The sequence below is a fragment of the Lepisosteus platostomus genome, chromosome 10 (genome assembly GCF_059453375.1).
Source record: "Lepisosteus platostomus isolate fLepPlt1 chromosome 10, fLepPlt1.hap1, whole genome shotgun sequence".
In the NCBI taxonomy this organism is placed as follows: Eukaryota; Metazoa; Chordata; class Actinopteri; order Semionotiformes; family Lepisosteidae; genus Lepisosteus; species Lepisosteus platostomus.
In genome coordinates this window covers 43,007,305-43,021,251 of record NC_142620.1, presented here as the reverse complement: position 1 = coordinate 43,021,251, position 13,947 = coordinate 43,007,305, and the positions used below count along the sequence as shown (strand labels likewise).

Sequence of the window (13,947 nt, the reverse complement as noted above, 5' to 3'; positions counted from 1 at the left end):
TGATTGCAAGTGATTCAGAACCTGAGAATTGCCTAAAAAGCATAGCCAGACTAATGAATTAGACAACAGACAGAGTTTGTGGCTTTACTGGAAAAGTGATGAAGTTAAAATGGCAACAGGTAGGAGATTTGACACTTGAAGAATAGATCAGGGCTGGACAGAGATAATTCTAAAAGGGATCACAAGAAACAAGAGGCGAATAACAAGGGTGAGAGCAGAAGTGCTCTTGGAATGAGGGAAGAACAAATTGAGACATTTGTGGAATTGTCACAAATGTGACTAGCAAAGCGAAGAGTTCATAAGAGTTCAATTTTAACATACTTAAATCCTAATAAGCATACAAGAAAAACAGCCCAGCAAATGAGTTAGCAAACACAAAGTTCAATTTAATTAATCAATGTTTAAAATAATGGTAGTTACAATCATTTGCAGAATATTTGTTCGTAATGCATTTTGCTTGGTTTTCTAAAGTAATGGACCTTTCTTGATTTTTAATGTTTTCTAAATGTTTAGCGAGCTTGGAAGAATGTATCAAACATGGATACAATTAGAAAAAGCAACAATCTGTTGTGGTTCACGCCCTAATGGTGTTTTGTGATTTAAAAAGTAACTCATCAATAAGGAAATCGAAAAAGAAGGAAAATGAAAGGTAAGCAAAAACTAAGAATAAATAAGAAAATGTTGTTCTTCTAAATTATCCTGTTATTCACAACAAAACACATTAAATAATGTGTAGATTGATTATCGGCACCTGTTGCTTAACCAGTGCAAACTATCTCATGACAAAACGGCAACTTCCCTTCCTGCATTCAAAGAATTGTCATTACATCAATAGCTGCATCCTATTTGATAACACAGAAAGATCTTGTGAAACATGTTTTCTCTGACTTGCTTTAGGGCTCTAGATGACATCTTAGAGGGTGTCTTTTGAAATGCCCAGCAGTGAATCTCATCCAGCGTGAGAACGATAGTACTCACAGGAATAGCAGAGAAAGTCAATGGCTGTGATACACTATCACAACTATCACAATGTTTGGGTCTTAGTTGAAATCAGTTTTACTCTTCACACACCTACTGCATGTCCTCGTCACCAAACAAAAGAAAAAGATTCCGAAATATATTGCAGAAGTACATATTTGAAATATGTTGCAATATAAAAGTGCGTGGGAATGTATTTTTTTATAATTTCAAAGGATCACACTTGGATTTCTATATAGAAAGTAAATGATGTGGGCTTGACGTAACTTGACTTTGATTTGTAATTTAAATGTATTTTAGGATTTTAGGACTCTTGAATGTCTCAGCTTCTTGGGTTATATTATTCAGGGATCACAGATTCAAGCCTAGGTCATGTCGCTAGTCAACTGTGACTATGATTCCCCCGCTGGCACTATACAATGGATTGTGTGCCGCAGAGGGTAGGGTGTGATCAACTCCAGTGTCCTGGCCAATTTTCACCCTGGCCTTTTGCAAGCATGACCTCGTAATAATCCCCCATCGCTGAACTGCCTTCATCACTCTATTCTCCTTCCTGCTGACAGCTGGTGCCAGAGGCCATATCACCCTGCAGTTCACAACTGGCAACCCCATGAAGCTCAGTAGATGTGAGCCTGGTCAGTACCTGGATAAGAGACCTGGGAAAAACTAAGGTTGCTGCAAGAAGAGGTATTAAAGGGGGCACTAGGGGGGCACTCACCCTGTGGTCTGTGTGGGTTCTAAAGTCCCAGTGTAGTGACAGGGACACTGTACTGTAAAATGGCATCGTCGTTCAGATGAGACATAAAACCGAGGTCCTGGCTCTCTGTGGTCATTTAAAATCCCAGGGTGTTTCTTGAAAAGAGTAGGTGTGTTACCCTGGTGTCCTGGCCAAATTTCCCCCTGGCCTTTACTAATCATGGCCTGTTAATAATCCCCATCTATGAACTGGCTTCATCACTCTGCTCTCCTCCCCACTGATAGCTGATGTGTATTGAGCAGACTGGCGTACTATGGCTGCCGTCGCATCATCCAGGAGTGGCTGCACATTGGTGGTGGTGGAGGGGAGTCCCCATTACCTGTAAAGTGCTTTGAATGGAGTGTCCAGAAATGCACTACAGTGTAACGGATTATCTATTGTATTAACAGTGGACCAGAACTATCTCAACTCTTACTGAAAGTAGCGCCACCTGTGGCTGCCTACATGCTTGTATGCAATCGATTAAGGGACGCGCCTCTCCTCCATTGGCGTTGAATTCTGTGACGTTTTAAGACAAGCAATGTGGTGTGAGCAGTCTACTTATGCTTCCTCTTTCTCCCCCGTGTGACGTCATGAGCCACAAGTTCCTTAGTCATGAGCCAAGAAGTGAGAAACACACATCAGGCTATTCCAAAACAAGGAAGGCATAACAAAAATAATTGGCAATTCTAGATTTTTTACAAAAATATAATTTAACGACATCTTTCCACATACGTAAGTTAATATATTGGTAGAACACTAATGCACTGACAGCTAGATTTACAGTGTTTCTTAATGTTTTATTTCATATGTCAGAAAAATCAACTTATAAAAACCAGAAAAGAGTAATAATTAGTTCTAAGTGCAAATGTACAAATACAAATGTAATGCAATGACACCCTTATTAATAAAATAGGGCATGAGACCCTTATTTTCTGTAGTGTTTTTCTTTTTCTATACCAAGCCCGCATAACCTTGACCCAGAGCTTCACAACTGTCACCAACAGTTTTAACACAGCACTGCCTTCAACCTTGTTTTTATTTAGTTTTCTGTGTCATGTACCTGTAGATGAACCGGTTTGTAAGGTCATACTGTCATGTGTCATCTGTCAAATAATGTTAAAACAAATTCAGAGGACTGTGGAATGCATTCATCAGTTTATCTTTCCGAGATCCTACTGACCCGCAACAGCTCATGCAAAAGCAACATCAGGAAATAAAGATTGCATCCCACAACCTAATGCATTTACACAGCAGTGCAAACATTGCACCATGGCAGCTACCTCAGAGAAGTCTCCATTCTTCACATGCACTTTGGCCATGCTCTCCAGCCAGGTTTTCCTGAGCTCAGGGGTGCTGGCGTAGGACTTGGCCAGGCTATACTGCAGGTCGACCAGCATCTCTGGGTCCTTCTCATGCTCCTTCATCTGAGCTGTGGCCATCAGCACAGTGCGGATTTTCTTTGTCAGGTCCTTCACTTCGGAAGGGAACACAGTCATCTGTGGAGACACAGCCACAGGAAAGTACTGTAATACTGCAACTGAGCAAAGGATTGTGAACAAAAGGCCTGTCTGTAGACGTATTGTAAGAGACCGGGGGAAGGGGGATCATTCTTCTATAGATGGAGTCCTGTGTGTGCATGTCCAAGGATAACATTCTAAACATGTTCAGATTCTGACATTTGGGTCCTCACATGAAAGTACTCTTTAGGATATTTTTCCTTGGGTGTGTTACAATACCCCCAGACTGATGAATCAGGCATCACCAGATTGATTCTCTGAAACAATGTAGTGGTGTAGTGCTCATGAAGATTGGATACATGTTAAGTGTTTTGACTCTTAGCAGCTGCTCAGCATCTGCTGTGCATGGCTTAAGTTTGACCAGAGGGAAAGAACAAAAGAGTGTAAAAAAACGCATGATGGAACCCATCCAGCCTCATATTAACCATTTGTCTACTACCCCCCTAAAAAATCACATGTAGCCAGCAATCTCTACTTGCACGCTTTTTAAAAATACTTGTGTAATTGTAGGTTTTTAAGAACATTCATCCATTTTCTAGTCACTTCTTCCAATTCACAGTTGGTGGCGAGCCAAAGAGTATATGGGGTACAAGGCAGGGTACACCCCAGACGGGATGCCAGCCCATCGTAGGGCAGACACACACACACACCATGGCCAATTTCCCCAGAAGCCAATTGACCTATTGAACCAGTATGTTTTCTGACTGTGGGAGTAAACCAGAGCACCTGGAGGAAACTTACATGAAAACAGTGAGAACATGCAGCATATGAGGTTTGAACCCAGGGTCCCAGCGCTACGAGGCCACAACGCTAACAACTGCATTACTGTGCTGTCTGGTTTTTATTAACATAATGTGATGTAATTAAAAATTCATTCCGGTTTAGGGATTCTTAACCTGCCCTACATGAAAGGGTAAATCAAGAAAAATGAATTTGTGAACAATTTAACAAGAGTGCCCAACAGGTAGTGAAGATACTGTATTTATGCCACATCCTACATAAAGTTTTGGATGCCCTGGTGTTAGTTTGTCCACATGTACAGAAGCACATGGACCTTGCTGTCATCATTGAAGATCCAGGCTTGGCGTTTCCACCTATGGCTGAAACAAATGAAAATCTAGCAGTTTGGGAACTGGGCTTTAAGGTGCATTGGAGACCTCAATGAGTGAGGGAATGCACTGCCAGGTTGCTGCATGACACAGATATAAGAGTGACACTAATTCCAACACCATGTCCATGGGTCACAAAAGTGATGATGATGACAATGCCCTGGGACAGTAATTCACTGTAGAATGTGAAACGCTATGTTCTCCCTGTGCTCACATGGGTTTCCTCCGGGTGATTTAGTTTCCTGCCCCTGTCCACAGACATACTGATCGGTTAATTGGCTTCTGGGAAAACTGGCCATTGTGTGTGTGTTTGCATGTTGGCGTCTGTTTGCCTAAGGGCTTGATTTTTAAACCTAGCTTGTGCTACTTATAACTGTACCCTAGGGCAACACATTCAACCACTACGTCCCTGCTGTGTGTTTATTGCTATCATCCATCTAGCCAGCCATTTTCTAAATGTTTTTTCCCCAATAAGGGATCTCTGGGGTGCCATACCCTATCTCGGCTACCAACAGATGCATGGTAGGATACACCCTGGATGGGACGCCAGTCCATACACTGACACCAGGCCCAGTTATCGCAGAATCCCAATTAACCTACCAGGATGTTTATGGACTGTGGGAGGAAACTGAAGCACCCGGAGGAAACCCACACGAATACAAGGAGAGCATTCATCCACACAGATAGGACCCCAGGTTCAGAATTGAAGCTAGGGCCTCAACATATTACATTAAAAAAACTGTGAAAAAGAAGTCTGTACCTTCATGGCCTTGTCACTGTTGGCAAAGTTGTTGATGATGGAGAGGGACTCCTGGAAGTGAGATCCCCCTGTGAGAGCCACATCTGCAATGAGTTGGCTGACAGCAATGATGATCTGGAAATGCAGACACAAGATACCAAAATAAACATGCAACCCCAAAGTGCCATATACAGATGTCAGCAAGTGATGGTGACTGGTCTAGCATGAGACCTATTGTGCTTTTTGTTGGCAGCATTTATTAGAAAATACAACACTCTGGTAGAAAACAAAAAAAGCATTAACTCCCTCTTTCTTTCCCTGCATTTCTTATTGTACCTTTCTCAAGCCTGGGAGTACTGTTATACTACAACATATTATTGTTTAACTACAACAACACAATGTAAACAAGTGCTGTAAGTCCCACTGAAAAACTCAGTTTAACAGAACAGACTCCAAGGCCATGGTATAAGAGTTAGGAGAGTTGCTGGAAAACAGCCTATTGGCTGTGCTGATCTAGTATCTGTCATTCTCGTTAGAATGTTTATGCCTGACCTTCCTGTATACACAAAAGTGATAAATACATTAAATGAAACACGACTGTGAAGCGAACCCGTGTTACATATCAGGGTAGATTAACGGACATTCCCAAATTCAAGCAAACACAGAAGCAAAGGAATTCATAAATAAATAATATAACTGCAACCCAGACAGATAATGGGCCTTTTTCACCAAGCAGCATTTCAACCTCTTAATACTAATAGTTATCTCCAAATGTATGTGTTGGTTCAGCTGTATAAGTAATGGGCTTGCCATTGCTCTATTCATATCTCACATCTTTAAATGGTGCTGCATCTAAAGCACTAGTGCAATTAAGTTTGAAGACAGACATTGGCATGGACAGACAATGGGCAATGTGGCACAGACTACAGTTAGACCATGGCTGCCAAGGTGTCATACACACCACAGCCATGGTAAGGATATCAGACAGATCGCAGCTGTGGTGAGGACTGCACAGATGCCAGCCATGAAATCGTAAGAACATCAGAAAGGTTACAAGCGATCAGAGGCCATTTGGCCCATCTAGCCTGTTCGGTAGTTAGCAGCTAATTAATCCAAGGATCTCATCCAGCCATTTCTGAAATTTCTTGACATGGTAGTTTGTTCTACACCCACAACCCTTTGAGCTGAGAAGACACAGCTCTGCACTGGATACAATGTAACTCCTTTGAAATTGAACACATAGGACTTTTTGTTAATTTTTTTAAATCCAATTGTGACTGCTCAAACTGAACTCGTGTGCATAAAAGACATTCAATATCAGCAATGTCATTGCCCACAAAATGTAAAAAACGTAACTATGAACACAGAATGAAAGTCTATTTCATATGTACTCTCATTTTGCATTTCACATACTCGTTTTGCATTTGATATTCATAGTTTTTTGCTACCGGCATGCAAAACCCCCCACTTGTCTACTTGTCTATCATTTTGAATTTCATTTCTGCATATTTTTTAAACTGGATTTAATTTCTTATCCAAAGGTTGCCAGTTCCCAGTCTCTGTACTGGGACACTGAATAGGAAATTCCAGAAGAGTGTCTCCAATTAGGAGGACAATGGTCCTAGTACAGTTCCCTGTGGTACCCCACTTTGACATCAGCACAGTTTGAGCATTCACCCATTATCTGTGCACACTGATTTCTATTTACATCCCTTTAATACCTAATCTGTGTAAATGGAAATAAATCTTTTATGAGAAACATTATCATAAGCCTTCTGAGAACAAAGAGTACTTAAAGATGACGACTGGGGAACTGTATGAATGTGCGTAGGCTGTTAAGGAACAAGTAAAGATCAATTCCACGCTGACAAGTAAATGCAAGAAACAAGATTTCAGCTGCTTAGCCTTCCTTAGCTATGAAGAAGAGAGAGGAAGGTAGCAGGGATATAGAGCACAGGAAAACAATTGACAAAGTAGTTAAAAATGAGCACAAAGCTGAGAAAGGATAACTGGTGGAGAGATGTGAAGAGCTGGAATCTGTAAAAGAAAGGTTCTGAAAAGAAATTAAGTCTATCATTGAGAGAAATAAGAAGTTTAAGGATAATCTTGGCATCAGATGTTTTTTTGGAGAAGAAATCCAAAAATCCCTGTAAAATGACAGACAAATCAGTGATATTTGAATTGCCTACAGAGGTGAAAGTTGATCATTTTAGGTTCACCTCTCATGAACATAATTTCATTGTTTTTTGTTGGAAGGGGGAGTTTCTTCACTGGAAACCCTGTGCTTACCTGCAAGTGTGTCCGAAGGAAGGTTTTCCTTTTGGTGTACTCAAAGTTGTTCCTCATGAGGAAATACAGCAAAGAGGCAGCCTCACTCCGAGTGGAGCTGAGCTTCGATGTACAGCACTTGAGCACCTCATAGCAGAAGGCCGCACACAGGTTCACCCTTCCCTTGAACACTGCAGAGGGAAACTGAGGGCGACACAGAGAGCACTCAAGCCATTTCACTCACTTCACCCCATATTCTACTTTCGTCCCCACAAAGATAAGAAATCAATACAGTAGAGAATAAACAAGATTTAAAATGGAGAAATCACATTCAGACAGGCTGAGGGAGAAAACAACATTATTTCTTCTTTTTGCTGTAATCCTTGATTATTATCTGCTCTGCACTAAACAGATAAATGTCTCCTCCTTTAAAATACACAAAGAGATATTGATGTCTATGTGTGATAGCTGCGCAGTGTAGGAGGGTGTCTGTTGCTTGGCATATCAGATTACGGCACTAGTGTATTTAACATTTTGGTTTCCCAGAATGTTACTTTGACTTGAAGGTATTAAAATGCACCTTTTGCAAACTTGCATGCAGGTGTTGCTAAATGTTACCTAATGTATAAGTTTGAACAGACTACTCTTTCCAAAAGTTAATTGAAAAAAGAGGGAGACAAATTTATTTGCCATCACATGCTGGAAGTGAACATCTTTATTATTGTCAAAAGCAAATATTTAAAGAAGAGACAGATGTTCAGAATTGGAAAAAAATAACCCATTCCGGGATCTGCATGGCCACCAATATTATCTCCAGACTGCTGAATATTTTCTTTCCCAAACTTTACAATACTTAGTTGAGAGACTAACTTAATATGTGAAACACATGCACTCTCCCTGACTGTACAGCATTTCTGCCAAAGGAGGGGCAATTAATCTGCCACCATACTCAGACAACTGTCTCTTATCTGGAACTGTATTACAAAAGAGGAATCATAATTTACAGATGATTTATGAGTCACCTTCTTTGCTTAGAGAAATAAAACAAGATGTATTTGATAAATATAATAAATATGAATGTATTGATTCTTCTTGCCTGTCAAGTTTGTCAGAGACCTACAAAGACCATTGTCTTTAGTCTGTAAATGAACGGGGCTAAAATGATCATTTTTGCTTGGGTTTTTGCATAAACTGTTGCTGTTGGAAACATGCACTAAAATTCCCCCCAGGACAAAATAACAATGACAAGATAAAGGGTGTCTAGAACAGTTGGTGGAAATGAGACAAGCTTATTTGGCATACTGTATGAGTGAAATGCAGAAAAATCTATACAGCATTCAACCAGTTCAGACTTGTTTTTGAAAATTCATTTGTAAATTTAGTTGTAATTGTGAATTGTTAATCTTGTTAATGTACAGTATATGAATGTAACATAATACTGAATGTTATAATTAATAACTATTTGTTATATAGTGGTTTTCTGGACACTGCACTCAAAGCGCTTTACAGGTAATGGGGACCTCCACCACCACCAATGCACAGCACCCACCTGGACAGTGCGACGGCAGGCACAGTGTGACAGTACACTCCCCACACACCAACAATCAGTGGGGAAGAGAGCAGAGTGATGAATCCAATTCATAGATGGGGATTATTAGGAGGCCATGATTGGTAAATAAATGGGAAATTTGGCCAGGACACAGGGGTAACAAACCCTACACTTTTCGAGAAACACCCTGGGATGTTAAATGACCACAGGGAGTCAGGACCTCTGTCTCCCATCTGGGTACTAGCCAGGCTCACACCTGCTTAAAGTGGGTTGCCACTTGTGAGCTGAAGGGTGACATAGCTGCTGGCTTTTAAATGTATTTTGTGAATGTCATAAAATGTTATAAATGTTTGCTCTTTCTTTGTAAATAATGTTATTCCCTGTATAATATAAAACGTTTATTGAATGTAATTTTTGTGCAACATATCTTTGCTCAACAAATTTGGTGAATAAAAGTCATTTAAAAAAAAATCTTGCTGTTCGGGGCACATCAGCCCAGTGCCTTCTTTTCTTACCTTGTTGATAAAGGCTCTGAGGGAAGCAAAGACGTGTTTGAGGGCAGCCTCAGACTGACCCGTCTTGAGAAAAGCCAAGTAGATATCGAATACTTTCTTCATTAGTGCGTTGTGGCCATCGCTGTCTAGGAGCTGGGTCTGACAGAGAGCAAAAATGTAATCAAGACTTCGCAATGGCTGACAGTACTCTTCACGAGGTACAGTATGCAATCGAGGATAAAAAGAATAAAATAAATATTAAAGATTTTGCACAACATTTGACTACCAAATATTCCGGTGTGGCAATGCTGTGATAGACTCATATTGTCCATTCTCAGGGCTCTGCCCGGCAGAAAAACAAAATTGGGGAAGAAAAACTTGAGTCATGGAGGACTTAGCTATAGCAATACAGAACATCAAGCAGCTCACAACGCATAACAATCCTTTTTGAGAAGTCCTGCGGGAACAGGGGAACAAAAGCGTGCTTAGTAGAGTCAAGAATGCTCATGGGAAACTCTGACTTACAGTAAGTATTGCCAAGTGCAGAGGTCTCCCACTGCAAAAGAATCAACGTCATCTCGGTTCCAACAAACTGATGTCGCTGTCTGTAATGGGCTCAGTGTCACCAAGCTCTTTTACATCCGCATTCACCCAGTTTGTGTTTCTTGTTTTTTTTTTTACGATACGTTACCAACTGTTTCTTTACATGGTACTCTGTATCTAGACTGCTAACTTACCCCAGTCCTTGGCAGCATGTCACAATACGTTAGTATACAGTATGTCTCTTCACTGATTGCAAGATCTTGTCAATGACTTTTAAGGCTGCAGATAATCTGGCTCCATCATACATCTCTGAACTCCATGTTCACACTCCTTCCCGTAGGCTTTGTTCAGTTGGGGCTCATCCTCTGCTCACTGTATCCCGGACTAAATCTGTACTTTCAGAGTCCGTGCCTTTTCTATTGCTGCTCCTTTGTTATGGAATGCCCTTTCTCAGACTCTACCCGAGACAAATTATTTCACTCTCTTCAAATTCAAACTCAAAACTCACCTTTTTAATAGGGGTGGGAAAAAACAATTCTTACATGCATCATGATTCTCTCGTATGATTCTGAATCGATGCACAAAACTCCCTAATCGATCTTTTATTTTTTTTAATATGCGTTTTATTTTTTTTAATAATAACGTAAAGTCAAGGACAAACAGAGCAAATAATAATGGTTTAGTTTTTTGGGCTTAAGACTAAGCAAATTGCGTGGTGAAACGTGAAGACGTATAGGTGCGCCATGCTTACATTTCAACTAAGCTAAGCTAAGCTACCCGGTTTGTGAAGATGGACAAACTCCGGCCTGCACCCTCCGCTTGGAAAGCCACCCTATGGGCACATTTTGGATTTTATTAAGTAAAAGGTAAAAATGAACTGGATAAGAGCGCTGCAGTGTGCAAGCTGTGTCATACCAAGATAACCAAGATAAGACCATTTCGGGAACATGCGAAATCACATTTCACGTTTCCATCCGGAGTTGGAGGAAAAACAGCTTGTTCCTGTTGCTGCCGAACAGAGAACCCTTCAGCAAGTGTCAAAGCTTCCACATAGTTCGGAAAGGGCGAAGCGAATCACCAGGTCTAGAGTAAGTTTTATCGCAAAAGATTTGCGCCCCTACGCTGTTGTTGAAAACAACGGGTTTCGCTTGATGTTGCAAACACTGGAGCCGAGGTACAACATACCGTCTCTGCATCACTTTAGTGAAACAGCAATAGCAGCACTCTACAATGACACTAAAACTCAAGTTTTGGAATCATTGAAGAAAGCAAATACGGTGGCAATAACCTGTGATGCGTGGACGTCCGTTGCAACAGAATCCTATATCACTATTACTGCACACTACATCCCCGATGAATGGCAGCTTGCGTCTCGCGTACTCCAGTCACACAGAAAAAAAATCGAGATGCATCGAGAATTGATTTATAATCGCATTGTGGCACCCTGAATCGAAATCAAACCAAATTGTGAGGTGCCTAGAGATTCCCACCCCTACGTTTTACAAGGGCCTATGTCTGATTACCCTACATTCTATGTGTGTGCACCCATATGTTCTTGTTTATTATTTTTTTTTACTTTTGATTGCGATTTTCTGTCTATTTTTATGGAAAGGGGCTTTATAGATACAAGTTATTAATATTTCTTTTAACAATGATGACAGCAGGCACACACGATCCTCCAACTTCCCTACACATCATCTTGGTATCTTGGTGTGTTTAGCTCCAAAGTGCCTGAAGCTGTACATCACACACTATAAGCCCGTAGGGCCCTAGAAAATCACAGGCCTATTCCTATTCACTCTCAGCCTATTTCCAAACCTACCCTGTGCTCTGCTAACTGTGTGCCTCCACCTGAGGATTCCTGGTCAGTCAGCTGACAGCATGGACAGGCTCAGAATTACAACACCTGGGCCATAGTCTCACCAGCACCATGTCTGATACCTTTGACAGGAGTGTCTTTATGTTTGATTCCATGATTAGAACCATTATTCTCATAACGGTCGTTTTTTGCTTAATCTTTGTTTATTTAACTGTTCACCTTTGGTATTAATCATACTGTATTTTGCTTTTATTTTTCTTAGGAGGTTATATTGTAACATTAGTTGTGATATATCACTTATTGTACTATGTAAATAGTTGCTGTAGATATATGTGTAGAGTTGTCTTCTATTCTACATACAGTATTCATTTTATCTATGATGTACTGTAGCATTATTATGAATCTACATTACCATGTTTTCTTAAAGAAGCTCACTCATTGAAAAAATAGTCCTCATTATGACAGATGGACCTACCTGATTGACTTCAGATACTTTTTGATTTTGGATATTTGTGAAGAGGAAATAATATGACACTACTGTATGTGCAAGTGCAAAAAGCAGTGCTTAAACTTCAATTTTTGTGTATTTTTTGCCAGTACAAACTTAAAACTCAACCTATCAAAAGACCGCAAGGCCACTTGAGATCTTTAAAACAAAAGCTTTAACATTCTTAAGCTCTAGAAGAATGACTTGCAGAAAAACAAAAACATTGCATCATATCCAACAAACAGTATTCTGCATATACGGAATAAAGACGAGCAATAAGAAACTAGATTGATCTTAAGCTTCTGTGTGACTCCTACAGATGTTTTAACTTTTAAGTTTACTATTTTGTGGAATGTATCGAGGCAAGTCAATTATATAATGTGTGGGTTAATATTATCAATATGACAAATATGGATTAGACAGCTACAGTGTATTTTTTACCCATTAACACAAATAGCTGAACCATATTGAGGGTCTTCATTGCAGGTACATAAATCTCACTGGACCTATTAGATCAGCACAACATTCTGTTTAATGGTGTACCCTTAACTTTGCTGCACAAGGAATCCTGTTGGTGGCAGAAATCACTTAGCAATGCTCAAGCCTTAACGTTTCAGCAGTGCGATCAGGTTTCATCCTGACACCCACCCTCTGCTACTGAACACTGCTTCCTGTTAATGTTAATGTACTGGAAAACCAATATTTCTTCTATAAAATAAACAATTGAAATAGCAACCCTACCACAGCTGGAAGTAACCAAGAGACTGAGCCAGCTGAAATGTGATAACCCTCAGGTTCTAAGCTATTAGCAAGATTTTGTACAATGTGAAGTATTTTATATGCATTTGGAAATCCAAGCTCAAATGCAGTATTCAGTTATCTTATGATTCTATGTATAGAATTCTGTATGTCTCAGAGTTTAGTGTCCATTAAAAGTGATTTTTATTATCAGTAACTGGGTGTGGGGTATTTTGTATCTAATTCTTTTTGAGGAGTTGATTTCATTAATGAAGAAATTATTTGCCAAAAAAATAATAAGACACTTGGACTTGAGGATGAGGACTCCCCTTCACCACAACCAATGTCCACCACCTACGTGGATGATGGGACGGCAGCCATAGTTTGCATAGTATGTTCACCACACACCAGCTAACAGTGGGGAGGATGGAGGAGAATAGAGTGATGAAGCCAATTCATAGATGGGGATTATTAGGAGGCCATAACTGGTAAAGGCCAGGGGGAAATTTGGCCAGGACACCAGGACAACCCTACTCTTTTAGAGAAATTCCATGGAATTTTTAATGAGCACTGAGAGTCAAAACCTCGATTTTACATCCCACCTAAAGTACGGCGTCTTTTTACAGTATGGTGTCCCCATCACTATACTGATGCATAATGACCCACACAGACCACAGGAAGAGCACCCCCTACTGGCCCCACTAACACCTCTTCCAGCAGCAACCTAAGCTTTCCCAGGAGGCCTTCCATCCAGGTAATGGCCAGGCCAGGATGTCAATTGCAGAGTGATATGCAGTAGCTGATGTTAGGGAATATTAATGAGGACCCTATGCAGAATAATCAGGACAAACTCCAGAGGCGTAGTCGATTAAACAGTCCGAGGTTCGAAAGCCGAAGGGATACGAAAGTAAAAAATCAGAAGCGGAACCGTAAGCTGTGAGGAAGTCGAGAGTCTAAGCCAGAACAA

At 40.5% G+C, this 13,947-nt stretch overlaps 1 protein-coding gene across 3 annotated transcripts in view; it reads right to left on the bottom strand.

Annotated features, from left to right (window-relative positions):
* The window catches only part of dock11 (dedicator of cytokinesis 11), a 137,966-nt gene that overhangs the window by 37,169 nt on the left and 86,850 nt on the right, over nucleotides 1–13,947 (bottom strand). For all 3 annotated transcript variants that reach the window (XM_088649079.1, XM_088649076.1, XM_088649078.1), the window contains 4 exons: nucleotides 9,415–9,552; nucleotides 7,372–7,554; nucleotides 5,104–5,217; nucleotides 2,998–3,213 (listed from right to left, as the gene is read on the bottom strand). In XM_088649079.1, the coding sequence (XP_088505205.1) occupies nucleotides 2,998–3,213; nucleotides 5,104–5,217; nucleotides 7,372–7,554; nucleotides 9,415–9,552 (651 nt within the window). The remainder of the gene's footprint in view (nucleotides 1–2,997; nucleotides 3,214–5,103; nucleotides 5,218–7,371; nucleotides 7,555–9,414; nucleotides 9,553–13,947) is intronic.